Genomic DNA, 25,474 nt, shown 5'->3' with positions numbered 1-25,474 from the left:
AGTTTGGACGAGCCCACTGCTCCGTATGGGGGTGTGCGCCGGTCTCGCGCATGCGCGGCCCCTGTGCACGACCCGCTCCGCTCCATCTGCCGGCACATGGTATGGCCTCTATCCCTATGGTATGTCCCGCCTTCCCCCACGCCCGGGCCGAGATGGTACGCCCCGCCTCTGCTCGCCGCCCCTCCCCGTTGGTTTCCGCGCGAAAAGCCAGGGCTGCCTCTGCCGCCGCGGTCTCTGCTGCAGTTTCCAAGATGCCTGCCCGCACCGCCCCGGCCCGGGTGCCCACGCTGGCTTCCCGGGCCATCTCGCTGCCCGATGATGTCCGTAGGCGGTAGGTGCTGTGGGGGGGGTCCGTGAACTCGGATCGGGGGTGAGGGGGAAGTGGCACGGCGTTGGGGGTGGGGGGGGTTGCTTCCCCTGTAGGTAGCCCTTGGCTGCCGCTGACAGACGGGCGCGCATGCGCGGGACGGCTCGGCGGCGGTTGGCGCGGGCAGGGTGGCACTTCCGGTCGCGCGCACCCCTGGCCGTTTGGCGCCAAAATGGGCCGAGGCCCTTCACAGTTCCCTGGTGACTCGTAACTTGGGGGTCCTTCCTGATTTCAAAGTAGAGCGAGCTTTGGGTTCTCCTCGGGGAACGCCGGCCCAGAGGAGCCACGGGCCTGGCTCCTGCCGCCGGCCGGCTCGCGCAGGAAGTGGGCAGCCCGCGGCCTCAGGACACCCCTCGGCCCGGGCACTTCGGCCTCCACTTCCGGTGCCCGGCCCGCTTGGGGGGTCGAGCTGGTCCGGTCCCCGGGGGGCGTTTCGGGGGGCCCCCCTTGGCACCCGGCGCAGCGCATCCCGATGGCGGCCTCCAGAGACAGACGTCGCCGCTCGGGGCCCGGGCGCGGCCGGCTCAGGTTTGCGAGCCCCGTCTTTCTTGGGGGGCTTCCTCCATCTCGGCCTGCCGGGGAAGTCACGTTCTGGAAGGAACCCCCACCGCGCAGCGCAGAAGCGGGGCTCGGGCAGCATGAAGGCTGTAAGAGCCTTTCCCAGTAAATCTGTGCCTGGGAGCGGGCATCAAGGAAGCCTTGCTAGGCTTCTGTGCACGGGGGTTGGGGGGGGTCAGAACACTGGGCTCCCCTTTGTGAAAGGGCTCCAATTTCAGTCCTGAAAACTTGCACCCCTTGGAACACGAGTCCCGGGAACCTCGCCCAGGCCTGAACACTTCAGCCGGATTTGTGAGCCTGGTTGAGCCTTTGCCCGATTTCCCTGTGCCGGTTTCCTATGGTCGTGCCTGGCCAGTCGGATGGGGGCTTTTGGAGTTGGAGGTGTGTATGTGTGTGTGTATGTGGGGGCGGTGTTTGGGACTCTCTACCAGGTATTTAAGGTTCAGGCCACTTCTTAAGCACAAGAGGGGGTGTGTCTTGCCCAAGAAGCCTTACCTGTAGTCTCCAGGGATATGACTTAGAATGTAAACAGAATTGTGGAAGTCCCTGGCTTCATGATGTTGGACCCAACCTAGAGGCGTTTGGGCCCGATCTTCTTTACTCTGATGGTGAGACCTCCCATCTCCACTGGCTTGTTTGACCCGGGGCGAGTGTCATGAACAAGCTATCGGTGCGGACTAGATTGACCTGGGCTCGAAATGGATAGTAGATGAAATGAGAATATGCCGAGACATAAAGGCCCACCTGTTAGCATTGTTATTGGCTAAGCCAACTTTTTTTTTTCAGTTCTGCCAGTCAATTGTATACAAAACTTGACATACTCTCATTTAATCCTCAAGAGTTCTTTAGAGTGGGTGCTGCAGGAGTTCATCAAGAGGAAGCAAGGATTCCTGCTGATGTCTGCTTTTTGCCAAAACCGTTCCTTTCAACTAGGGTCTTTGAACAGGCCACTGGCTTGGGGGTTGTCTTGGGCCAGTGCAAGTGCTTGGCTGAATTTGAATGCTCTTAGGTGAGTTTTACAATCCACCATTCACCCTAGGTTCCATATCACTTTGAACTAGAATTGCTTACTGTAGGTGTGGTTTGGTGTTTCTGCCTTAGACCACGTGGTGGACATTGAAATGGTCTCATGTGACTCTCAACAGCTTTTCTTACATTTTGAATTTCAGTGTACAAAATCCACACGTAAACATGGCATTCAACACTCCCTTAAAAGACTTGTAAATAGAGGTACAACTTCTTTATGAGAATTAGAAGTATGATTTATAACACAGGTCTCTAAGTCCAGTAGAATACTCTAAGAACAAAGTTAGGCCTGGTCCTCCTGCATTTGTCACTTCTACTTGTATATATATATCAGCTTCTTTTTTTTTAGAGGGTGAGCATGGGAGGGGCAGAGAGAATTTTAAGCAGGCTCCACTGTCAGAATGCGGGGCTCGATCTTCCAACCCTGAGATCGTGAACTGAGCCGAAATCAAGAGCCTGATGCTTAGCTGATTGAGCCACCCGGGTGCCCCATGTCAGCTGCTTTTTTTAAACACGCAGTTCCATTAGATATGTATCAGAAAGAATTTTCAATGTCTGGGTTTTTAAGTCTTTAACTTCTTTTTTGAAGTGTACTATGCCCCAAATCTAAGAATGTTGCCTTTTTGGGACAAGCCGCATTCTTCTACTTATTTTTCTTACTCTGTCGAAACCACCATTTGCACAGGAAAAGCGAGAATTCTTTCACTGGTCTTCCTGTTGCCACTCAAGGCTTTTCTAGCAGCGGAAACTGTGATCCTCTTAAAAAAGTTGGATCTGATGGTTTCCTTGCCCCACACACTGCCTGGTGCACTGGTCCTGAAGTTCAGAATCCCTGTCCACTTGCGTCACTCATCCTGTGTTCATCTCACAAGCCATACAGACCTCCTTTTAGGTTCTCAGGGCCTGAGACCTTGCAGAGCAGCTGGTGTGAGGCTGAGCTCTAGCTACTCCTTCCCCAGGCTGGCTACTGTCCGTTCATCCTTAAGACCGTCCTCGGAAAGACCATCCCTTTTCCCCATAATAGGAAGGGTGTTGAATTCTATCTGTGCACCCGCATGCTCCCTTTCCAAACCTGGAGCTGATGGTGATTCGTTTGCCTTGTTCACTGTATCTGTAGCTTGTGTAGACTCTGAAAGGCATGCATGCCAGACTTTCCCCTTTTATGAAGCCTGGATTCACACATTGATTATAGCAACCTCCTTTGCACAACTCTGATTAGCTTTCGTAATTGTGACAGCTCTTTTAACTGCTAGCCATTCTGTGATTAGATTAAGCTGTTTTTCAGGTTTTAAAAAATGTTATTTATTTATTTATTTATTTGTTTGTTTGTTTTTAATGTTTTTTGAGACCACAAGCGGGGGAAGGACCGAGAGAGAGGGGGACAGAGGGATCCGAAGTGAGTTCTGTGTTGACAGCAGCAAGCCCGATATCAGGCTCGAACTCACAAACCACGAGAGCATGACCTGAGCCGAAGTCGAATGGTCAACTGACTGAGCCACCCAGGCGCCCTTCAACTTCTTAACTCTAGTTCCATGGCTCCCACTAAGTGGGTATTGAATGGACTTACCTTTTTTTTTTTTTATGTTTATTTATTTTTGAGAGAGCGCGTGCGCAGAGGGGCAGAGGGAGAATCCGAAGCAGGCTCCAGGCTCCACGCTCCGAGCTGTTAGCACAAGCCTGATGCAGGGCTCAAACCCACGAGCTGTGAGATCATGACCTGAGCTGAAGTCAGGCACTTAACCGACTGAGCCACCCAGATGCCCTGGGACTTCTCTTTTCTAGTTCTCCTCTGCAGGAGTATTCTAGAGGTGCAGACTGCTGGGGTTCAAATCCTTCCTACCATAGCTGTAGGACTAAGTTGTTTAACCTCTTGGTGCCCTATCTGTAAAATGGTGTGGTGCTACCTGCTGCCCCTGGGCGTTATGAAGACTCGCCCAGCTGATAGGTGTAAATGTGGCGGGGTAGCACCTGCAAGAAAACCCGTGCTGCTTATCACAAGGTCACCTGTGTGTGTCATTTCCATTAGGGGAGCATAATTTAGTGCAGCAACATGCACATCTTATACTGAGGCAGATGCTCATGTAGCGGTGAGTGCCGTTCAGAGATGATGATGATGTAAATTCCTGCTAATCATTCCAACCTTCACCTTGGCTTGGCTGCTTATAGAATTGTCTGGTGGTCTGGACTTGTTCCTTCTGCCACCTTAGCTTTTGTGCCAGGTATCCAGTCCTACTCTTTTTTTTTTTTTTTTCTTTTAAGTGTGTTTATTTGGAGAGAGGGGGGCAGAGGCAGACAGAGAGGAAGAGCAAGAATCCCAAGCAGGCTCCGTGCCAGTAGCACGGAGCCTGATGCGGGACTTGATCTCCTGAACTGCGAGATCATGACCTGAGCCGAAATCAAGAGTCGGACGCTTAACCCACTGAGTCACCCAGGCACCCCCAGTTCTATGCTTGATCAGGCATTCTTCTATTAAGGATTGAGGTGGTGATCTATCCTTTTTCATCTCTCAGTATCTTGCTTTTTAATCCTTTCTATCCTTGGCTTTTGTGATGCTGTTTACTACCAGGGATGCTCTTTCTTCATCAATCCCCCCCCCCCAACCCCCTTAATCATTTTTCTTTCATTCTTGGACCCTTATCTCTTCTAGTCCTAGGACTTTGTTGTTGTTGTTGTTGTTACTTATTTATTTATTTAAATGATTTTATTTTTTAACATTTATTTATTATCGAGAGACAGAGACACACACAGCGTGAGCAGAGGAGGGGTAGAGAGAGGGGGAGACACAGAATCTGAAACAGGCTCCAGGCTCTGAGCTGTCAGCACAGAGCTCGATGCGGGGCTTGAACTCAAACCACGAGATGATGACCTGAGCGGAAGTTGGTCACCCAACCAACTGCGCCACCCAGGCACCCCTTAATTTGTTTTTTAATGTTTATTTACTTTTGAGAGGGAGAGAGAGACAGCGTGCGAAAAGGGGAGGGGCAGAGAAAGAGGGAGACCCAGAATCTGAAGCAGGTTCCAGGCTCTGAGCTGTCAGCACAGAGCCTGACGCGGGGCTCGAACCCACAAACCTTGAGATCATGACCTGAGCCGAAGTTGGCTGTTTAACCAACTGAGCCACCCAGGCTCCCCTAGTCCTAGGACTTCCGTGTAGCAGTTGGGCCTGTCAGCAGGACAGGACTACCTCCAGTTTTGATATCTCTCTCTGGAGAGCCTCTTTTAATCTCTAGCTGCTGAATAGCCATCTAGAGAGCTGCTATTCATTGAACCATCACTCCTCAAACTCCTGGCCTTTTTACTTTTTCCCTACCAAAATGTCCTGAATTTCTGATACAGTATTCGTTTTCAGTTGCAGCCATAACTAGTTATCTCAGTGGCTTAAATAACCCATACATCTGTTTTAACAGTTCTATAGGTCTGAAATCTGGTTTGGGTCTCCCTGGATGCAAAAGTGTCCACAGGCTGCATTCCTTTCTTGCAGGCTCTAGGGGAGAATCTGTTGCTTCCTCTTTCAAGTTGGCAGAATTCAGTTCCTTGCGGTTGTAAGACTGAGGTCGTTCTTCTCTTGCTGGCTCTAACCATGCCCAGCTTCTGGAGGTGATGTATCCTTTGGCTCATGGCCCACTTCCTCCCATATTTAAAGCCAGTTCTCCTGTCACATCTCTCTCTGAACCTTCTGTAGTCACATCTTTCGAAATGCAGCTGGGATTTTTTTCTGCTTTTAAGGATTTAAGTGATTAGTTTGGGCCCACCTGGCTAATCCAGGATAATCTGCCCATCTCAAAGGCTCTAACCTTAATCACATCTGCAGAGTCCCTTTTGCCAGGTAAGACAACATATTAATAGGTTCTGGGGGATTAGGGCATGGACATCTCTCTTGGGAGGGGTCACTATCCTGCCTACCACAGATACTGTCTCAGATGGCCCTACCCCGACTGCCACGTAGACAGTTACAAAACTCCGTTAATTCTGCCTCTTGTAACTTCGCTAGCGTGCTCTCCATTCCTGCTGCTAAATCCTGTTTCAGACCAGCATTTCTAGTTTCAGGGTGTTAGGGAGCGATTTAACATCTTGTAATCTCTTCCTGTCTAATCTACATCATGTATTTTTGCCAGATTAATTTTCTTAAAACATGGCTCTGATGTCTTGGGTTCCTCCTCCCCCCATGGTTCCTTCAGTGGTGTAACTATGGAAGAAAATCAATTTTTTAGCCTGGTGTTGCCTACCTCCCTCAGACTGGCACTAGCCTGACTTGTGTGGGTTTCTTGGGTGTACCCTGAGCCAGCTCCCTGTTTGGGCAGGTCTCCCTGCTCCGTTCCTACTGAGCCCTCTCCACTCCCCTGGGCCAGTCCTTCCTGATGGTGTTCTTAGACCTTTGCTCTTCAGAAGCCCTCAGAACTGTATTTGCTTTATTCCTTCCGTTGTTGATACACGTTTTTAAAATGTATTTATTTATTTACGAGTGTGCTTGTGCAAGCAGGGGAAGGACAGAGAAAGAGGGAGAGAGAAAGTCTCAAGCAGGTTCCACTCTGTCAGCATGGAGCCCGACGTGGGGCTCGATCTCCTGAACCGTGAGATCACAACCTGAACCAAAGTCAGTAGCTGGACGCTTAGCTGACTGAGCCACCCAGGGACCTGGATATGTTTTTTTTTCCCTTCTAGGACTACTGCATGAGGGAAGCAACTAGAAATGAATCATGGGATCTTGGGCTGGAAGGGACCTAAAGTTTTATCTCATAACATGGCTGTCGTTCTGAGTATTCTACCTGGTCCTTCACGTCTTTCCGATCCTCCGGCCCTGAATGTAAAGCAGATGTGTGGTGGCGTCATCGGTTTTGCCGGGGAAGGGATGGACTCTCCGGTGAAAGCCTGGGTGTCAGGGGAGGTGCGCTGACCAGCTTCCTCCTTGCCACACTCTGGCTCCTCAGTGCCTGCCCTGGGCTCTTAACCTTCCTCTCTGGGGCCAGACAGGTTAAATCCAGTCTTTGCAGGGCATGACATTTTTGGTATTCTGAAGATTTTTTGGTTTTTCTCTGCCAAGCTAGACAATCCCAGTTCATAGGAGAGGTCAACAGCATTTAGACCCACAGATCTGTCTCGTGCCCAGATGTAGGGGTTGTCAGCATTGGTGAAGAGGGTACTTTGATGGGCTTCACAGGCAGCTGAGCATTGTTCTTAATGCCTGACTTGAGGATCAAGGGGCTGTGTGTTGCCACAGTTTTGTGAGTGGGATGACTGGGAAGTCCAATGTTCCATTCCTGTAGCGGGATGTGTACCTCTGGCTGTGCATACAGAGTTGTGTAGCTATTCTCATGTGGCTCTCCCAGAACCTGGGTTACTTTGAAAGTGGAATGACTTGGGAATGCAAACTGGTACAGCCACTCTGGAAAACAGTGTGGAGGTTCCTCAAAAAATTAAAAATTTTTAAGATCTACCCTATGACCCAGCAATAGCACTTCTAGGAATTTACCCAAGGGATACAGGAGTGCTGATGCATAGGGGCACTTGTACCCCAATGTTTATAGCAGCACTTTCAACAATAGCCAAATGATGGAAAGAGCCTAAATGTCCATCAACTGATGAATGGATAAAGAAATTGTGGTTTATATGCATAATGGAATACTACTTGGTAATCAGAAAGAATGAATTATGGCCTTTTGTAGCAACATGGATGGAACTGGAGAGTGTTATGCTAAGTGAAATAAGTCATACAGAGAAAGACAGATACCATACGTTTTCACTCTTATGTGGATCCTGAGAAACCTAACAGAAGACCATGGGGGAGGGGAAGGAAAAAAAAAAAAAGGGGCACCTGGGTGGCTCAGGGGTTAAGGGGTTAGAGGGGCGCCTGGGTGGCTCAGTCGGTTAAGCAGCCGACTTCAGCTCAGGTCGTGATCTCGCGGTCAGTGAGTTCGAGCCCCGCGTCGGGCTCTGTGCTGACAGCTCAGAGCCTGGAGCCTGTTTCAGATTCTGTGTCTCCCTCTCTCTGACCCTCCCCCGTTCATGCTCTGTCTCTCTCTGTCTCAAAAATAAATAAATGTTAAAAAAAAAAAAAAAGTTAGAGAGGGAGAGAGCCAAACCATAAGAGACTCTTAAAAACGGAGAATAAACTGAGGGTTGATGGGGGGTGAGAGGGAGGGAAGGGTGGGTGATGGGCATTGAGGAGGGCACCTGTTGGGATGAGCACTGGGTGTTGTATGGAAACCAATTTGACAATAAATTTCATATTAAAAAAGTAGAATGGCTTGGCCTGGAAGGGGTTACATGCAAGGAGTGTGTGTGTGTGTGTGTGTGTGTGTGTGTGTGTGTGTGTGTGTGTGTGTATAATATATATAGTATATACTGTCACCATATCTGCAGTCAGTCTTGTCTGTACTATAGAAAGACCTTTCCTGACCCACCCAGGTCAGGAGGTCCCTGCCCGGCAGTCCCTGCATCCAGTTACCCAACTCATTGCCTGGAATAGGGCTTGGCATAACAGGGACCCATAGATGTGTTGGGGATCAAGGCTAGAGGCGGGGTCCACATGCACTTGGAGCAGCCACTGTATGACCTTAGTCCAGCAAAGCCTGTTGCTTGCATTCCTGGTTTTGCTGCTCGCATTTGCCCTTGGAAAAACCAGCCTGGGAGAGCCCTGTTCTTGCCCTTTCAGCTGGTGATAGATAACGGGTTATGCCATCTGTACAGGTGCTGAGTGGGAGGGTTCAGAGATGATGAAGGCCTGGTCCCTGCACAGGGTACTTCTTCTCCAGTGACAGATGCTAACCAAGCTGGTTAGACCTGTTCTCCTCCCATGTCTACAGCTGGCACCCGGGCTAGGAACCACAGCTTGTTTCTTCCTCTCTCTTTCCTTGGTGTCTTCTGCTCTTGCTCCTTTCCTCTCCTCTCCTGCCACTGCCCCCCCCCCCCCCCAAAAAAAAGGCAAGACGCTAATCCTCAATAATCAAATCAGGTTGTGCTTTTCCAGCCAAACTCCTGACCAGTGTGCACTCCTAAGAGATTAGGTACAGACACTCGAAACGAAGAGATCTTTGGTGAGGTGCCAGCCAGTCTTCTCACTCCCATCTGTTGCCTCTGAGTGTGGGCGCCCCTGCTGCCCCAGATGCCTTTACTTCCCCAATGCTTACATTCCTCATTAGAATGCTGCCTACCCCCCCCTCCCCACATCCCCCCAGCCTTTGGGAATGTTAGCTGGCTGTTCCCCACAGCATCTTGTGGCCTTGGTCTACTCACTCCAACGCTGGCCACCCTGTGGTGTGCCCTTCCTTGGGGTCTTGCCAGAAGAACTAGAGGGAGACCACCTGTAAGTCAGTGAACAAGAGGACCCCAACTGTGCGGGCTGCTTCCACTGTCCCAGTTCCTTTGGAAATAGCACCTATTCTCTCAAACTCCTCTAGCCCCTCACCTTCAGAAAAAGTGAAGAAGAAAAACTGAAAAACTAAAGAGGCGGACCTCCTTCAGGTTGCATGTGCCTTCTTAATGACTTTGTAGGCATTCTAGCAGGACTTGAGGACCTCAGGAGGAGGAGAAAACCACCACATATATATATATTTTCTAACACTCATATATATCCAGTTTATTTCCAAAGTTCTTTAAAACTGTGGTATTAATTCTTAAAGTAAACAAAGTTGCTTAACAGCCTTTCTTTTTCCCCTGTTTTCTTCCCACAGGCTCAAAGATTTGGAAAGAGATAGCCTTACAGAAAAGGTAATCCCCACCTTAAATTTTATTACCAAATGTGATTATTTGACAGACACTTTGTGCCTCAAGCATTTTTTTTCACGTACGTTTGTTTTTGAGAGAGAGAGAGAGAGAGAGAGAGAGAGAGCGTGCACGCAAGAGCACCCAAGTGGGAGAGGGACAGACAGAGACAGAGAATCCAAAACGGGCTCCAGGCTCTGAGCTGTCAGCACAGAGCTTGATGTGGGGCTTGAACTCCTGAACCAGGAGATCATGACCTGAGCCAAAGTCAGACACTCAACTGAATGAGCCACCCAGGTGCCCCTGTGGCTCATAAAAAGTTTAAGTTGGAGTTGGCTTATCCCCATAGTTTCAAGGATAACCTAAATATTCTTTTTCTTAAAACTTATTTTTAACGTTTATTTATTTTTGAGACAGAGAGAGAGAGAGAGAGAGAGAGAGAGAGAGAGCATGAATGGGGGAGGGTCAGAGAGAGAGGGAGACACAGAATCTGAAACAGGCTCCAGGCTCTGAGCTGTCAGCACAGAGCCCGATGTGGGGCTTGAGCTCATGAACCGCGAGATCATGACCTGAGCTGAAGTCGGACGCTTCACCGACTGAGCCACCCAGGCGCCCCTAGATACTATTCTTAATGTGCTGCTGATTTGGTTCATTTTTGGTAACTCATTGACAGGTTTCCCAGTCTAGGTTCCACACCATCAGTTCTGAATTGTAACTTATCCTGGTCTTATTCCTCAAAAGCGCAGTTTTTCCTAAAACACTGTTCTAGGTCTCTGTCCCACATCTAGCCTTTCATTTTTCACCACTCTGGAGATACATTTGTTAAGATCACATTGTACCATCACAAACGTGTCTTGTGAATATTCAGTTTTTTAAGGCTGAATCAGCATTTCCTGCCATTCGGTTATTTTGTGATCAGGCAGCTTAATTATCTGTGTATTAGTCCATTAGTTAGTAACTCGGGTGTTTGAGGACATCTAAACCTATATTCTTCCCTTAGGAATGTGTGAAGGAGAAATTGAATCTCTTGCATGAATTTCTGCAAACAGAAATAAAGAATCAGTTATGTGACTTGGAAACCAAATTACATAAAGAAGAATTATCAGAGGTAAGTCACTTCTTGACATCCTGGCGTCTAGGAAACATCCCCTCCCGTGTTAACTCCTGTGTGACCAGGGAGGCAGAATCCTCCCCAGCTCTCCCTGTTACCCAATAGTTATAAAGGAAATGCGTGTTTCCTTATTCTCTTATTGCCACGTGTTTGCATTCACTGCTACTTAAATTATCCTTTCCTGCTATAGGAGGGCTACCTGGCTAAAGTCAAATCCCTTTTAAATAAAGATTTATCCTTGGAGAATGGAGCTCATGCTCTCAGTCGGGAAGTGAATGGATGTCTAGAAAACGGGAGCCAGACAAGTGGTGAGGACCGCAGAGTGGGAATGGCAGAGGAAAACAAATCCCCCAAGCCTGTTTCCAAACTTTACACACCCAGAAGAAGCAAATCGGACGGAGAGACAAAGTGTAAGACCCCTTGACTCCTTTCATCTTGGTGGAGACTGGCTGTCCCCTTACACGGTACCAGACTTGGAGCCATAGGTCCCCTGGGGCGGTACTTCCTGGTTTGTTTCTTGTCTATACCTCCTAACTAGCTTAGATGTATATGCTGTACTTCTTCAGTTTTTTTTCTTTAACCAAATATCGAGCATTAGATCCCAAAACAGCTAAACTCATGCTGTATAAGGTAACAGGAGTTATTAATATTATTGTTTCTAAGTTCTATGCCTATTGAAGCTAAATGTATAGACTCCTTCCCAATTTGTAGTCAAAGTAACTCTTCTGGAATTTTTAAAACTCAAAGAGCATGGGACTTGAGTGCAGGTTGGGTTCTTGGCCACTTTATCTTTTGATGATCTGAGAGTTTGTTTCCTTGTCTGGTTCAGGGTCTGGCCCCTCCAATAAGAGCTCCAGTAACATGGCTCAGCAAACTGGCAGGTGCTAATTGCTACCTTTATCAAGACTGTTCCTGGTTAGAACAAGAGAAGGGTACTTAATCTTCAGAACCTGATTCTCTGTGCTATCTTGGTAATGCCAAAGAACTGCACCTTTTCTGTGAACTTTTTTATTCATAGTGGCTTTTTTTGTTTCTTTTTTCTTTAAACAGCTGAAGTTTCATCTAGCCCCAGGATTACAAGGCAAACTACCAGGCAGACCACCATCCTATCTCATTTCTCAAGGGGGTCAGTATATAATGAATCGACCACCGCCTTTTCTTGGGGCCAACTGTTTCTGGTAAAACAGGAATGGAATTAGGGTATAATGTAGCAATTTTTTTTTTTTTTTTAAGTTTTATTTAGAGACAGTGGGGGAGGGGCAGAGTGAGAGAAGGAGAGCTAAAATCCTGAGCAGGCTCCATGCTGTCTGCAGAGCCTGATGTGAGGCTCGATGAGATTATGACCTAAACCAAAATCGAGAGTTGGACACTTAGCTGATTGAGCCACCCAGGTGCCCCTAATTTAGCAATTCTGACTTCCACATTGCATAGGTTTTCATCTTGCAGTTTTTTAAATTAAATATTCACGAAGAGCATTTCTCAAGACCTCCTGTCTACTTACTCTTATAGGAACCTTCAAATATACACAAAACTAGCCAGGACAGTAAAATGAACACCAAGTACCTGTCCCCCAGTGGCCATAGTTATCAGCTGGCCATCTTTTCGTCTGTAAACTCTCCCCCAGCTGGATTGCTTTGAAACCCATCTCAGATATGTCCTTTGAATTTTTTTTTAATGTTTATTGATTTTTGAGAGTGAGAGAGACAGAGCATGAGTGGGGGAGGTGCAGAGAGAGAGAGGAAGAGAGACCGAATCCGAAGTAGGCCTCAGGCTCTGAGCTGTCAGCACAGAGCCCAATGCGGGGCTTGAACTCATGAACTGTGAGATCATGACTTGGGCCGAAGTCAGACGCTTAACTGAATGAGCCACCCAGACACCCCCTCAGATGTCATTTGAAACCCATCTCAGAAATGTAGATTTCTAGATGATAAAATATTTTTTTAACCTTTTATTCATATTTTTCTAGAATTACTAATGTTTAGCAAACATGTTTTATCTTTTTAAAAAGACTAACTCTAATATTTTCATACTTTATAAAGCATAACAATTCCTTACTATCAAGTATGTAACCAGTGTTTGTATTTTCCCATGTGTGGCAAATTGTGTTTACTTGATTTGTTTTTAAGCCCTTCAAATTATAGATTCCTTTTTTCTTGCCATTTATTTGAAGAAATTAGTTCACTTGTCCAATAGAGTTTCTAGGTCTCGCTGACTGCATCCTTTGGTGGTTAATGTCTTCCTTGTCTTGTTTCTCGTAAACTGGTAGTTAGGTTTAGAAGTTGGATCAGATTCCAGCTCTATCATTTTCTGAGACTTCTTCACAGATGGTGCCGTCTTTCCATCAGAGGCATGTGATGTCTCTTCTGTGATGCCAGCAGCTGTTGATCAATGTCTAGCTCCATGATTTCTTAGGTTTGCAAAGTGGTGCGCTTCTAACCCGTCACTCAAGAGTTAAAGCCTCTTTCGATATCCTGGCAGTGAGGGCATTTCCTTGGAGGGAAGAAGGCACCCATGCCCTGAGTCTGTCTTAAAGAGGCCGCCTTTGGTAGGGAGGAATACAAGTCCTCTCATGCCTGGTGGAGGTCTAGGGTCTGGTGAAGCTAACGGTCGGCTTTCCTGTCTGTGTCAGCCCTGCCAAACGGAAACCTGAAGAAGAGCGTGAAAAAGCGAAATCGGATGATCATGTTGAGGAAGAAAAAGACCAGGTAGGGCTGACATTATCAAGTTTTTTCACTCTGCCTTCTTTTGGTATTTTGCTGGTAGCCCTGACTTTACACTTGACCTATCTAAATGGACTTGAAGTGACCAAGAAGGTGTTAGGACCTGTCCCTGGACCTGGGTAGTATGAAGTATGTCACAGTTAGGCCTGAGGGCTCCACAGGCCCCTGCTACTCACAAGGCAGCCCCATAACTTCAGAGTCTGTTACTTCCTGTGTCTGCTTTCTTACTTCTCTAGCTGACAAGATTGGCCATCAACTGTGACATTTTATTCTTTGGGCTTATTTATTTTGAGAGAGATGGAGAGGAGAAAGTGAATCCCAAGCAGGCTGCATGCTGTCCACGCAGAGCCTGATGCGGGCTCGAACCCAGGAACCGTGAGATCATGACCTGAGCTGAAACCAAGAGTCAGGTGCTCAACCGACTGAGCAACCCAGGCGCCCTGTTTATTTTTTAAAGCTTTTTTTAAAAAATGTATTTTTTTTAAAGTTTTCTTATTTTGAGAGAGAGAGAGAGAGAGAGCAGGGGAGGGGCATAGAGAGAATTCCAAGCAGGCTCTGCACTGCCAGAACAGCCTGACACGGGGCTCGAACTCACAAACCACAAGACCATGACCCTAGCTAAAATCAAGAGTCGGACACCGAACCAACTGAGCCACCCGGGTGCTACTTATTTTCCTTAAGTTTATTTATTTTTGAGAGAGACAAAAAGTGTGAGCCGGGTAGGAGCAGAGAGAAAGAGAGAGAATCCTAAGCAGGATATGCGCTGCCTGCTGCGGAGCCTGACTTGGGGCTTGAATCCATGAACCATGAGATCATGACTTGAGCTGAAACCAAGAGTTGGATGCTTAACCAAGTGAGCCACCTAGGTGCCCCAAATGTTTATTTTTGAGAGAGAGTGAAGGAGGGCAGAGAGTGAGGGGGGAGAGGGAATCCCAAGCAGGCTCTGCACTGTCAGCGTAGAGCCCGATGCAGAGGTTGAACTCACAAACCATGAGATCATGACCTGGAGCCAAGCTCAAGAGTCGGATGCTTAACCAACTGAGTCATCCAGGTGCCCCCAAAACTTTAATCAATTAATTAATTAATTAATTTTGAGAGACTGAGAGCAGGGAGGAGGTAGAGAGCAGGAGAGAGGGAGAATCCCAAGCAGGCTCTGTGTTATCAGTGCAGAGCCCAATGTGGGGCTCGATCTGACAAACTGAGATCATGACCTGAGCCAAAATCCAGAGTCGGGTGCTTAACTGACCGAGCCACCCAGGCACCCCGAGCTGTGACATGTTTAAAGCATTTGCTTCTGGGGCACCTGGGTGGCTCAGTCGGTTGAGCGTCCGACTTCGGCTCAGGTCACGATCTCACGGTTCGTGAGTTCGAGCCCCGCGTCAGGCTCTGGGCTGATGGCTCAGAGCCTGGAGCCTGCTTCCGATTCTGTGTCTCCCTCTCTCTCTGCCCCTCCCCCATTCATGCCCTGTCTCTTTATTAAGTTTAATAAAACTTAAACATTACGTGACATTTAAATAAACATTTTAAAAAAAAAAATTAAAAAAAAAATAAAGCATTTGCTTCTGCCGTCCTTAGCTCCTTTTCCACATCCAGCTTGTCTAATAGTAGAGCATTAGAGTTGCTATATGTAGTGTAATAATGCTACTTAGACCTCATAGGTTAGAAAACCAGTGGCTTACTGAAGTGTCTTTGATACAGAAGATGTTAGTCTGTGATGGTACTTTCCCTTGTGACTTGAGGCCCAAACCTAGATAATACCAGATGGTCGCACATCAATTTTCTTTTTGATTTTGCTGCAGGATTAGCTATGTACGTTGAAGGGAAGTCTGTAGGTTTATGTGTGGGTAGTAAATGCCTTACTGCTACTGATAGAGCGACCGTGGCATTACTGACTTTTGGGGCTAGATAATCCTTTGCTGTGGAGGCGGTGGGGCGGTCCTGTGGTTTATAGCATGTAGCAGCATCCCGACCTCTACTCTCTAGGTACCAGTAGTAATCCCCCTCTCCCCTCTCAGTTGTCACCACCAAAAATCATCGTCAGACACTTCCAAATTGGGGGGAGGGGTAAAATTACTCTGGCTGAGAAGCACTGGGCTAAGGGGTATCAAGTGTCACTGGGCTACCACTCTCCTTGAGGTAGGCTTGACAACCTGTTGTAAGACCCATGGATTCTGTTTTTAGAAACCACATGTAGGGGCACCTGGGTGGCTCAGTCGGTTAAGCGGCCGACTTTGGCTCAGGTCATGATCTCACGGTCCACGAGTTCGAGCCCCGCGTCGGGCTCTGTGCTGACAGCTCGGAGCCTGGAGCCTGTTTCGGATTCTGTGTCTCCCTCTCTCTCTGCCCCTCCCCTGTTCATGCTCTCTCTCTGTCTCAAAAATAAAATAAACATTAAAAAAAAACATTAAAAAAAAAAAAAAAAAAGAAACCACATGTTACTGTCCATGACCTTTATTCTGATGTCTATAGTTAAGTTTAGGTTACCTGCTTTTAAGTGGGAAACTGAGGCACAGAGGGAACCATGTATTCAGATCAGTGGCCAAGTCTCTTGTCTCTTAGGAGAAAGCATTCCAGACAGAACAGGCTTGCTCTTGTAATATCAATAGCTCTCTTCCACATGTACCTGTTTTAGAGTGGTTTCTTGCACCCTAACCTTTTAGAAGGCTCGTGTACCCTTTTCATCTGGCTTTTCAAGAAACCTGCCATTTCACTGGCAGTTTGTGTGAGGCCTGGGAGGCTTTGTTTATGAAGGCTTGTAAGAATATTGTCACAATATGCTAGATAAGACTTGGTGTATCCAGCCAGCAGTGTCAGATAGTTTTGTCACATAAGTCCTCATACAGGGATCATCTTTTTTAGTCCATTTAAAGTTACGAGAACTTATTATGTTTTAAAAATGGGTATTACATGCATTTAGTAAAACTTCTAAATAGTATAAAAGGATGTTTGGTGCATAGATCTCCCTTCCTCCTGACCTTCCAGAGCGGGGAAGAGGCAAGGATTTATCAGTTTCCTCTATGTTGTCTGAGAGAGAGCGAGAAAGAGACTTAGTATGAAATCTACCATTAGAGTTCTCTAGAGAGACAAGATGTATGTGTAAGATTAATTTTAAACTTGGCTCCTGCGGTTAAGGCTGGCAAGACTAAAGCATGCAGGACAGGCCAACAGGCTGGAGACTCAGGGAAGAGCTGGTGTAGATCCAGTCTGAAGGCAGCCTGGAGGCAGAATTTTCCATCTATGCACCTACATATACCACAGATGTTTGTGTATGTGTTGCCTATAATAGAATACAACAAGGTTCTGTGTACTTCCCTAAATTTCTCCAGTGGTAACATCTAGAACTGTAATACCTCAGCAAAACCAGGAAAGTGACCTCGCTGTACAATCTAGACTTTATTCAGATTTTACCAGTTTTCGCATGTGTGTATATGCACTCACGTGTATGGAGTCTTGTAACCTCTACCCCAAACAGGATCCAGATCTGTTTCGTCACTGCAATATATCTATCCCTCTTAAATACACGTAGATACCCTGGAGACGGCAGACAGTGTGAAATGGTATACCAGGGTGTTCGTCCGGGAAGAGCTAGTGTCCTCACTTCCTGCTGTGAATCCCAAATTACTATTTTGTTTTTTCCTAATATTAAAGACTTCCTGACTGGGGGTGGAGGATCTTTGATTCTTTTATAGAGCGTCACTGGAAACCTCTGGTACGCGGGCATGTGCTGGGCCAACTCCTGGGCCTCCTTCGTTTTGAGGGTAGTGGGACGGCACTACCAGACTGATGCTTATTACCCAGATCTTTCCCTTAAACCCAGCACCCCCCCCCCCATTTTTAACAGTGCCAAATGTATTTAATACTGTCACTCATGCTTTTCATGTTGATCTTCTTTGAAATGAACGTTCTTGTCTTCCTTCTCTCCACACAGGAGGAAAAGAGGCGGAGAGTTACATCCAGAGAACAGTAAGAACGATTAATATACCTGTTCTGTACAATGTGCAATCTTCATTACCAAAATTACTTTTCTGCAAAGTTTTAAAGAGCTTTATTGTGAGTTGCCATGGCGACCATAGATGGCTCAAGAATGCTGAATTTGGGGTCAGATTATTAGCCTTTAATTCATGTAGAATTCTCATTGCAAAGAATGAATTGAGGGGAACCGGCCGTTGTCAGAACCAGATGTAAAGGTCTGATTAAATATTAAAGTAGTATGTGCCTTTCAGGGCCTCTGAGATGGAGATTGCTCTCTGGGGTAGGAAGAGGAGGACCTTAGGAAAACTGCTGGCAGGGGAGGGGTTGGGGAAAGTCACCCTTGGGGTGTGTGTTACTTTGCTTGACAGAGTTGCTAGACCGCTCCCTGCAGAAGAACCGGAGAGAGTAGGACCTGGAACACACATGGAAGAAGAGGAGGAAAGAGACGAAAAAGTAAAGCCTGGTCACATCCGAGTTTGTCCATTGTACTTTACTTGGAGTCCCTGTTCGGTTTCAGGAAGGGGGTCACTGGGAGGGGGGCCACATGTAGGAACAAAAGGACTTTCTCTCCTGATCAAAATGACCTTGACTTTAGTCAAAATGCTTTTCAGACTTCTTTTTCTGTGATTCTCTACCCAGAAGGGGGGTTGTGTGGCTTTCGTGACAAGGACACTGCGTTAGGCTTGGGGAGCAGCTGGACCTTCTGCTATTCCATCAGTGACAGAACTTCAGTCTGTGCCCCTGCCCATCTGCCTCCCTTGCTCACCAAGTCTTTGTGGGAATCTGACTTTCAAACACAAGGGGTGCTGAAATTCTATAGCATCATCCAGATATAAAGTTGCATTCTTTTTTTTTTTTTAAGTTTATTTATTTTGAAAGAGAGCAAGCATGCGAGCAGGGGAGGGGCAGAGAGAGAATCCCAGTCAGGTTCCACGCTGTCAGCACAGAGCCCACGTGGGGCTTGATCTCCCCAGCTGTGAGATTATGACCTGACCTGAAATCAAGAATCAGCCACTCAGCCAACCGAGTCACCCAGGTGGCCCTAAAGTTGCATTCTTCATGGCGATCAGACCAGATCTCCCCAGGTCTTCCTCAGACCTCCAGTTTCTTTGTACAATCCGAATTTAAGGTTCTGTGAAAGACCGATGTGCCACCTGAACCCCCTCGAGGAGAGGATAGGGGAGGGAATGGGGGTTTGATAATGGGAAGCTTACCATTGGACAGTGTTGTCCTATATGACAGAAGGGCTAACGGGCAGCCACCGGCAACAGGGCAACATTGGGTCCTGTTTTGGGGCGTCTGGCTGGTTCAGGTGGTTCAGTGTCTGACTCCTGAATTCGGCTCAGGTCATGATCTCATGGTTCATGAGACTGAACCCCAAGTTGGGCTCTGTGCTGAGCATGGAGCTTGCTTAAGATTCTCTCCCTCTCTCTCTGTCCCTCCCCCGCATGCATGTGCCTCTCTCTCTCTCTCTCTCTCAAAATATCTAGAAGTTTCTTACAAACTTGAATGGAGGGTAAAGGATGGATGTCTGTTATTGCTCTAGTTGGGGATCAACTGAGTGACCATTCTTGAAGAACCATTTGGTATAAAGCTAGCCTTTAATCGATCACCTCTCCTACCCTGATACTAGTTAGATAGCAGTTATACTCCAGCTCATTTGGGAACAGGCAGTTCTAGTGGGCTTGCTCAACTACCCTCAGGGCGCGTTGGGCAGGATTGAAATTCCTTGCCTGTGGTCAGACTCCCAGTACCTCTTCTTGCAGTAGATGGGTCTTCAGTGTGTTTCTTCTCTTAACATCACTAACCCTTGTGGTCTCTTCACAAAATGTGGAGTTTGAGGCCGAATTCACTCGGGACCTTTTCCACAAAGGTGTGTTTAGCTCTTTTAAACTTGGGTTCAGAACGATCGTCATCAGTGTTTGAGGTGGAGCACTTGTTGAGAGTGGGCCATCCTGTTTCATGCTTTTATTATAGATTCCTAGTTCTGTTAGCCAGTTGTCTGTGAGGTCGTCCACACGTACTCATGACGTGTGATAGAGGGGTTTGGGGGCAAAGCGCTTAGATTACAGAACTCTTAGATCCTGCAACTTCCTGCTTACTTACCACCCCCCGCCCCCAAAAAAAACCAAAAAACAAAAAACCTTGCTATCTTGAAGATAGATCGTATTTACTCCCACCAGCTAGACTGTAGGATCAGTTTAGGTATTGTTTCCATAGAACAATGGAAAGATCAGGGCTAAATGGGGGGAAATTAACTAGTTTCTTTTTTACCCCCTTCTTAGGAAGAAAAGAGGCTCAGAAGTCAAACCAAAGAACCGTAAGTATAGTTAACATGCGTTTGTACTTCCTAGTGTGAAAATCGCTAAAATAAGTGTTCTGGTAAAAATAACGGGTTAGGCAGAGCATTAGGTACGTAAGTTCTACGTGTGTGGGTGGTTCCACTTGGGGAAGGTCGGAGTACCGGAGTGAAGGCTGAGCTCAGCTGATCTTGACCCGAGGCCCTTCCTCAGTGGTGGTCATTCAACACGTAGTTTGTGAGGTGGTGAGAAAGGGCATCAAATGAGCTGCTGCGTTCCTCCCCCGTTGGCTGTGAGGATGCCGGGTAATTATGGTTGCTGAAGCTCAGTCAGTGGCTTAAGACCTCATTTACTGAGCTTGCAAGTCTGCCTCCTGGTGTCTGTTGACTGATCTTGGCCAGGCTTGGTGGAGATGATGGGGACGACCTGGCCAGCCCGGGCGTGCTTTTGTGGCGGTGGCGGAGTGCGAGGGCAGAGGTCAAGAGCACTTCAAGTCTCTGTTGGCATCCAGTTGGCTGGAGGAAATGTCGAGACCGGGCCTGTGTCTAGGGGTGGGCAGAGCACCCAAACGGAGGGGCAGAGCCCGGAAGTGAAGATCCCGTGTGGCTAGTCGGCTTTCCACGGTTACTGATGCAGGTCACACATCCGACCGGCTGTCGTGAACCCACACGGGGTCCACCTCTGGGCCAGACACTTGCCTTCTGCCTCTGTGGGCAGAATTCCCATCAGGTTACAGGAAATCGATGGAGTCCTATTTGTGTGTGTGTGGGGCGGGGGGAGGTTATTTTGTTTTAAACTGTTCATTTAAGCTGTTTGTTTCATTTGTATGAAATGTTGATGGCATCTCTGAAGATCATAAGTTCTGAAGTAATAAATGGCTTTCGGGCTTCCTATAGGGAAGACTTGCCCTTCAGCTGGGAAAGGCAGTCCATGCTCTGGGTCCGGGGAGGAGACTGTAAGCCATCACTGGGGGTGCTTGCAGTGGTGTCCGCCTCCCCGAACTGATTGCGTGGATGTGTCCGGTTTTGTGTGACAGAACACCTAAACTGAGGTCGAAGGAGGAGCTGGACCGAGAAGGAAGAACAGGAGTGCAGGCCGAAACGGATGAAGGAGACGAGAGGGTAAAGACTGAATCTTTGCTTCTTAAATTCCACTTTTCTTCTATTCCCATTTGGTCGGGACACATGGTGTGGGGCAGGGCTCTGGGTTCAAATCCAGCCCTACCTCCCCACGGGGCGACTCTGGGAAAGTTCCCTAATCCCCCTCATAGGGGTTGGTGGTTGTCTCGTGTCTGTGTGTACAGTGGTCTGCTTCCCTGTAACGGTGGACAGGGCCTGTGTGCACCTTGACGAAGGTGTGTGCGCGTTTGGCTGCACTTGATCCTCCCCTCGGACGCACCAGCCACACCTGTGTTGCTCTGCCAGCCTCCTAAGTTCCGAGTCTAGGTCTCCCCGTCCTGCCAGCCTCCCCCGTTCAGCTAAGTGAACATACTTAAACTCTGCAACTTTATGCATGGAGTGGGGCTGGGCCTTCGTACAAGTGCAGGATGGCAAGGTCATCTGCAGGGCGGTCCCGCCGACTGAACTCCAGGGAGGGGAGGTTCGTGCACTGGGGGGCCGCAGCACGGGACTCCCCAGCTCTATAAGCCGCGTGGTCCCTGTCTAAGAGAAGTCCAACTGGGATAATCCCAGGATCGTCTGGTTTTTCTGTCTCTTGAGATTTAGATGGTGGAGCCCATGGTCACGGACTTGCTGGGTCATGCACTTCCTTACTTCTGACCTGGCTGGCAACAGGCATCCATTCTTGTTCCGTGGCGTTTGACCCTTTTGGTGTCGCCTCCAGCATGCTCTGCCATCTTAACTGTCTCTCACCTTTTCTGTCCAGATATTGCTTATCTTGCTGTCGGCACTTGCCTGGAATCCCTGCCAGGCCCCCTACAGAGATCCTAGTGATGGTGTCAGACCGCCCGTTCTCTGCAGACAGAAACTGGCGGGAGCTCTTGCCTCATGGTAGAAAGAGATGGAAGGATCAAACATTTGACCCCTTCTAATATTGTTGGCTCTCCTATTTTTTTTTTTTTTTTTTTTTACGTTTATTTATTTTTGAGACAGAGACAGAGCATGAACAGGGGAGGGGCAGAGAGAGAGGGAGACACAGAATCTGAAACAGGCTCCAGGCTCTGAGCTGTCAGCACAGAGCCCGACGCGGGGCTCGAGCTCACAGACTGTGAGATCATGACCTGAGCTGAAGTCGGACGCCCAACTGACTGAGCCACCCAGGCGCCCCGGCTCTCCTATTTTAATAAACCTAACAGACTTGTTAATCTATGAAGATAAGCTCAATAAATTTATCAGAAAGTTATTTAAGCTCAGAAGACACTAGATTGTTTATATATAACAAGGAGTTGGTGACGGAGTTGGGAATTCTTTTATTTCTTAATTTTCCATGCTAGATTGCTAAGTTTTGTCCTTGTTTTTCCTGCTGTCCCGATACTTTTCTATATGACATCTTTACCTCTGACCAGATGACAAATGGAAGTATAGGCATTTGGCCAACTTAAGGTACATGGGTATAATCCCTTTTACAATGAGGTTTTCTGGACAGAGTTGGCAAGTTATGGCCCAAATCTGGCCTTTTGCCCATTTTTATAAATTTTTTTGGAACACAGTCGTGCCTTTTCACTTCTGTGTTTTCTCTGGTTGCTTTTATGTTATAATGGTGGGATTGAGTACTTGTGACACAGACCATGAGCCTTACAAAATCTGAGAATGTTTTCTGGCTCTTTATAGAAACCGCCTGCCCAGTCCTGGCCAACTCTTGCTTGTAGGGGGTTAGGGAATGGAGTTAAAATGTGAAGTCTCCTCTGTACCCTGTAGGCCTGTGTAGATTTCCTGTTCTCCAGCTTCACGGCACTGTGATCATTAATGGGTACTTTCAGTTTGGTCTTGCTCTTTTCTCAGAAACTAACTTTTCCCCTCTATCTCTCTCCACCCCTGTTTCACCCTCGCAGGATGAAAGGAGACCCAGAAGTCAACCCAAAGATCTGTAAGTGGTTGAAATGCTTGTGCCTTTGTGCTGTGCTTTGTGTAATTTTCGTTACTGAAATTACCATTCTAGAGATCGGTGCTGATGTAGAGGTTTACACGGAGGTGCTGATGTGCTCAGAAGACTGGATCCGCTCGGGCGGGGTTGGATAAGAAATTAAGCTGGGCCGCCTCTGCCACTTGGGTGGCGGTGCCACCCCTGCACGTCTTGTGGGTCCCTTCCCTCCTGGCACTTCTCGCTTGGCCCGCATTGGAGGGGTCATGGGGGCTGCTTTTGGAGTTCAGACAACTTATCAGTGCTCCTTTTAGAGCCACCGTGACAAGGGGCTTTCTTTATTGGATCGGAAGAAAGAATCTTACCCAGATATATTCTGAATATTTTGCTTTTCAGTATGGAGGCATTAGTTTTTGTTTTCGATGTGAGTTGGCAATAGGGTTATTCTGAGCAAAGATCTGGCATATGTTTATTTACCTAACAGAGCTGCCAAACGGAGACCTGAAGAAAAAGAACCTGAAAGAGTAAAACCACAAGTTTCTGAAGAAAAAGATGAGGATGAAAAGGTAAGCTCTTGTTTTTTAATCCTTTGTTTCCTACATCCCAAAGTGACTTTTTTTTTTTTTTAAGTAAACTTTTGGTTCTGGACACATTCGAGCATACCCCGAAGTAGGCCGAATAGGGCAGAGGGCCTCGTGTTCTCATCGGCCTGCAACAGCTCTCCACTCATGGCCAAGTGTTTGAGTCGGTCCCTGCCTGTTCTCCCAGCCTCCCTCACCCCTGGGTGATGCTGAACAAATCCCTGACATTACTGAGACAGTTACACAAGAACTTCCTATAAAAGGACTCTCTTCTTAAATATCCCCACAAGGTCATCATTAATACAATGTCAAGGTCTAGTCTGTTCAGATTTCCCTGCCTAGAAAAAAGAAACAACGGGGACTCTGAATCGGGACCCAAACAAGGCCTATACAGTGAATTTGGTTTCTGTTTGTCCTGTCTCCTCCAGAGTCTTACCCCCTCATCTGCCTTGCGATTTATGAAGGGAACTGGCTTACCCATAGAGTTTCTGGGTCCTGGTGTTTTGTTTGCACTCCCCTTGAGTTAAACCTCTCTCCAGCCCTGTCTCCTACAGACTGATGGTTAGGTCTGGGGGCTCGACCAGATGCAGGTCCTTTGTTGCCCAGTGGACTCTGAGGGGGTGCCAGGTGTTTCCTGTCATGTCACACCGGAAGGCACAGTTGTCTATTTATGGTGTTAAGACTGATCCATCCATTGTAAAGCGTCTCTCTGCTTCTCACCTAATGTTTGTAACAATCATTGCTTAAATGTTTCACTGGGAGCTGCAAAGTGGTGATAGTCCACAGTTCTCTCATTCCTTCATTCGCCGAACATAACCCTAGAAAGAAGTTTCCTCTTTTTTTAATGGTAGACTAATCCAGTGGTGCACTCTGGGTGGTTTAAACAACAGACGTTTATTTTTCCACAGTTCTGGAGACTCAGAGTCCAAGATCAGAGTGCCGCCAGGGTTAGTTCCTGGTGAGGCCTTTCTTCCTGGCTTGCCGACGGCTGCCTTCTCACTGCGTCCTCCCAGGCTCTTTCCTGTGTGAGTGTGGAGGGAGAAGAGGGAGCCTGGTGTCCCTTCCCCTTCTGAAGAGGACACCAGCCCTGTTGGATTAGGGCCACCCTTAGAACCTTGGTCACCTCCTTAAAAGCCTCTTCTCCAAATACAGCCACATTCGGGGTTAGGGCTTCAACATGAACTTTAGAGGGACTTAATTCAGTCCATAGACCCCTCATCAGTTGTTTATTTGCCTTGAGGTACTGCTTGCACGGGTAAGCTAAGCTTTTTTTTTTTTTTTAATGGTTTTTGTTAGGAGTCTCTTAAGGAAGTCTTTAGTTATAAGAATTTTGAATAGAAGACTCTAGACACTGGAGATGGCTTGGACCTCACTGGTCCTTTGACTCTCTTCCTCTCTGCCTCTGACTAGGTTTTGTGATAACTGTGTATATAAAATTGTGGAGCATTGGTGCGCCTGGGTGACTCAGTCAGTTAAGCATCTGACTTCGGCTCAGGTCATGATCTCATGGTTCGTGAGTTTGAGCCCCGTGTCAGGCTCTGTGCTGACAGCTTAGAGCCTGGAGCCTGCTTCAGATTCTGTGTCTCCTTCTCTGCCCCTCCCTTGCTCACGCTCGGTCTCTCTCTCTCTCTCTCTCTCTCTCTCTCTCTCAAAAATAAATAAATATTTTAAAAATGTAAAAAATGAAATTCTGGAGCATTGTCCAGCTGTAAAATACTTTTGTACCCTCTTTTTTTCTCTCCATTTAGGAAGAGAAGAGACGCAAAACTACATCCAAAGAACCGTAAGCACTTATTGTTGTCTTGGTACAAAGCGGATCATATTAAGATTCTCCTTCTAGAAAAAAAGATGAAGGGGTTTTAATGAATTGCTAGAGCAGCCTTAGCTTAGCTTTGTTTCTTATGGAGTCTGTGAGCTCAGGACCCAAACGCTCCAATTCTGCGTGAGGCAGGTCCCCTCCTTGTGGTACAGAGACCCCGAGGACCTGGCACTTCTCCCTCCAAGGCAGCAGCTGGTGCTCACCTGTGTCAGTGGATTAGGTGTAACTTGGGTAGCTTCTCACATGTTCCTATAGGATTAAAAACACACAAACTATGTTC

At 47.5% G+C, this 25,474-nt stretch overlaps 1 protein-coding gene across 6 annotated transcripts in view; it reads left to right on the top strand.

The window, feature by feature from the left end:
- Positions 1-205: 205 nt before the first annotated feature.
- The window catches only part of DNMT1 (DNA methyltransferase 1), a 46,916-nt gene continuing 21,647 nt past the window's right edge, over positions 206-25,474 (top strand). The window contains exons 1-15 of one of the 6 annotated variants that reach the window (XM_042978124.1): positions 753-895; positions 1,144-1,306; positions 1,765-1,934; positions 9,622-9,658; positions 10,653-10,760; positions 10,954-11,173; positions 11,814-11,889; positions 13,393-13,468; positions 17,412-17,446; positions 17,824-17,908; positions 19,741-19,775; positions 20,792-20,876; positions 22,766-22,800; positions 23,279-23,360; positions 25,124-25,158. In XM_042978124.1, coding sequence (XP_042834058.1) covers positions 840-895; positions 1,144-1,306; positions 1,765-1,934; positions 9,622-9,658; positions 10,653-10,760; positions 10,954-11,173; positions 11,814-11,889; positions 13,393-13,468; positions 17,412-17,446; positions 17,824-17,908; positions 19,741-19,775; positions 20,792-20,876; positions 22,766-22,800; positions 23,279-23,360; positions 25,124-25,158 — 1,298 coding nt within the window. In that variant the 5' untranslated portion in view covers positions 753-839. Of the gene's footprint in view, positions 332-752; positions 896-1,143; positions 1,307-1,764; positions 1,935-5,424; positions 5,549-9,621; positions 9,659-10,652; positions 10,761-10,953; positions 11,174-11,813; positions 11,890-13,392; positions 13,469-17,411; positions 17,447-17,823; positions 17,909-19,740; positions 19,776-20,791; positions 20,877-22,765; positions 22,801-23,278; positions 23,361-25,123; positions 25,159-25,474 lie in introns of those variants that run through there. The other 5 variants (XM_042978125.1, XM_042978126.1, XM_042978127.1 and 2 more) reach the window with 5 other exon arrangements.

The sequence above is a fragment of the Panthera tigris genome, chromosome A2 (genome assembly GCF_018350195.1).
Source record: "Panthera tigris isolate Pti1 chromosome A2, P.tigris_Pti1_mat1.1, whole genome shotgun sequence".
NCBI lineage: Eukaryota > Metazoa > Chordata > Mammalia > Carnivora > Felidae > Panthera > Panthera tigris.
Note: the sequence above shows the minus strand (reverse complement) of the source record. Positions and strands in the feature narration are given on the sequence as shown.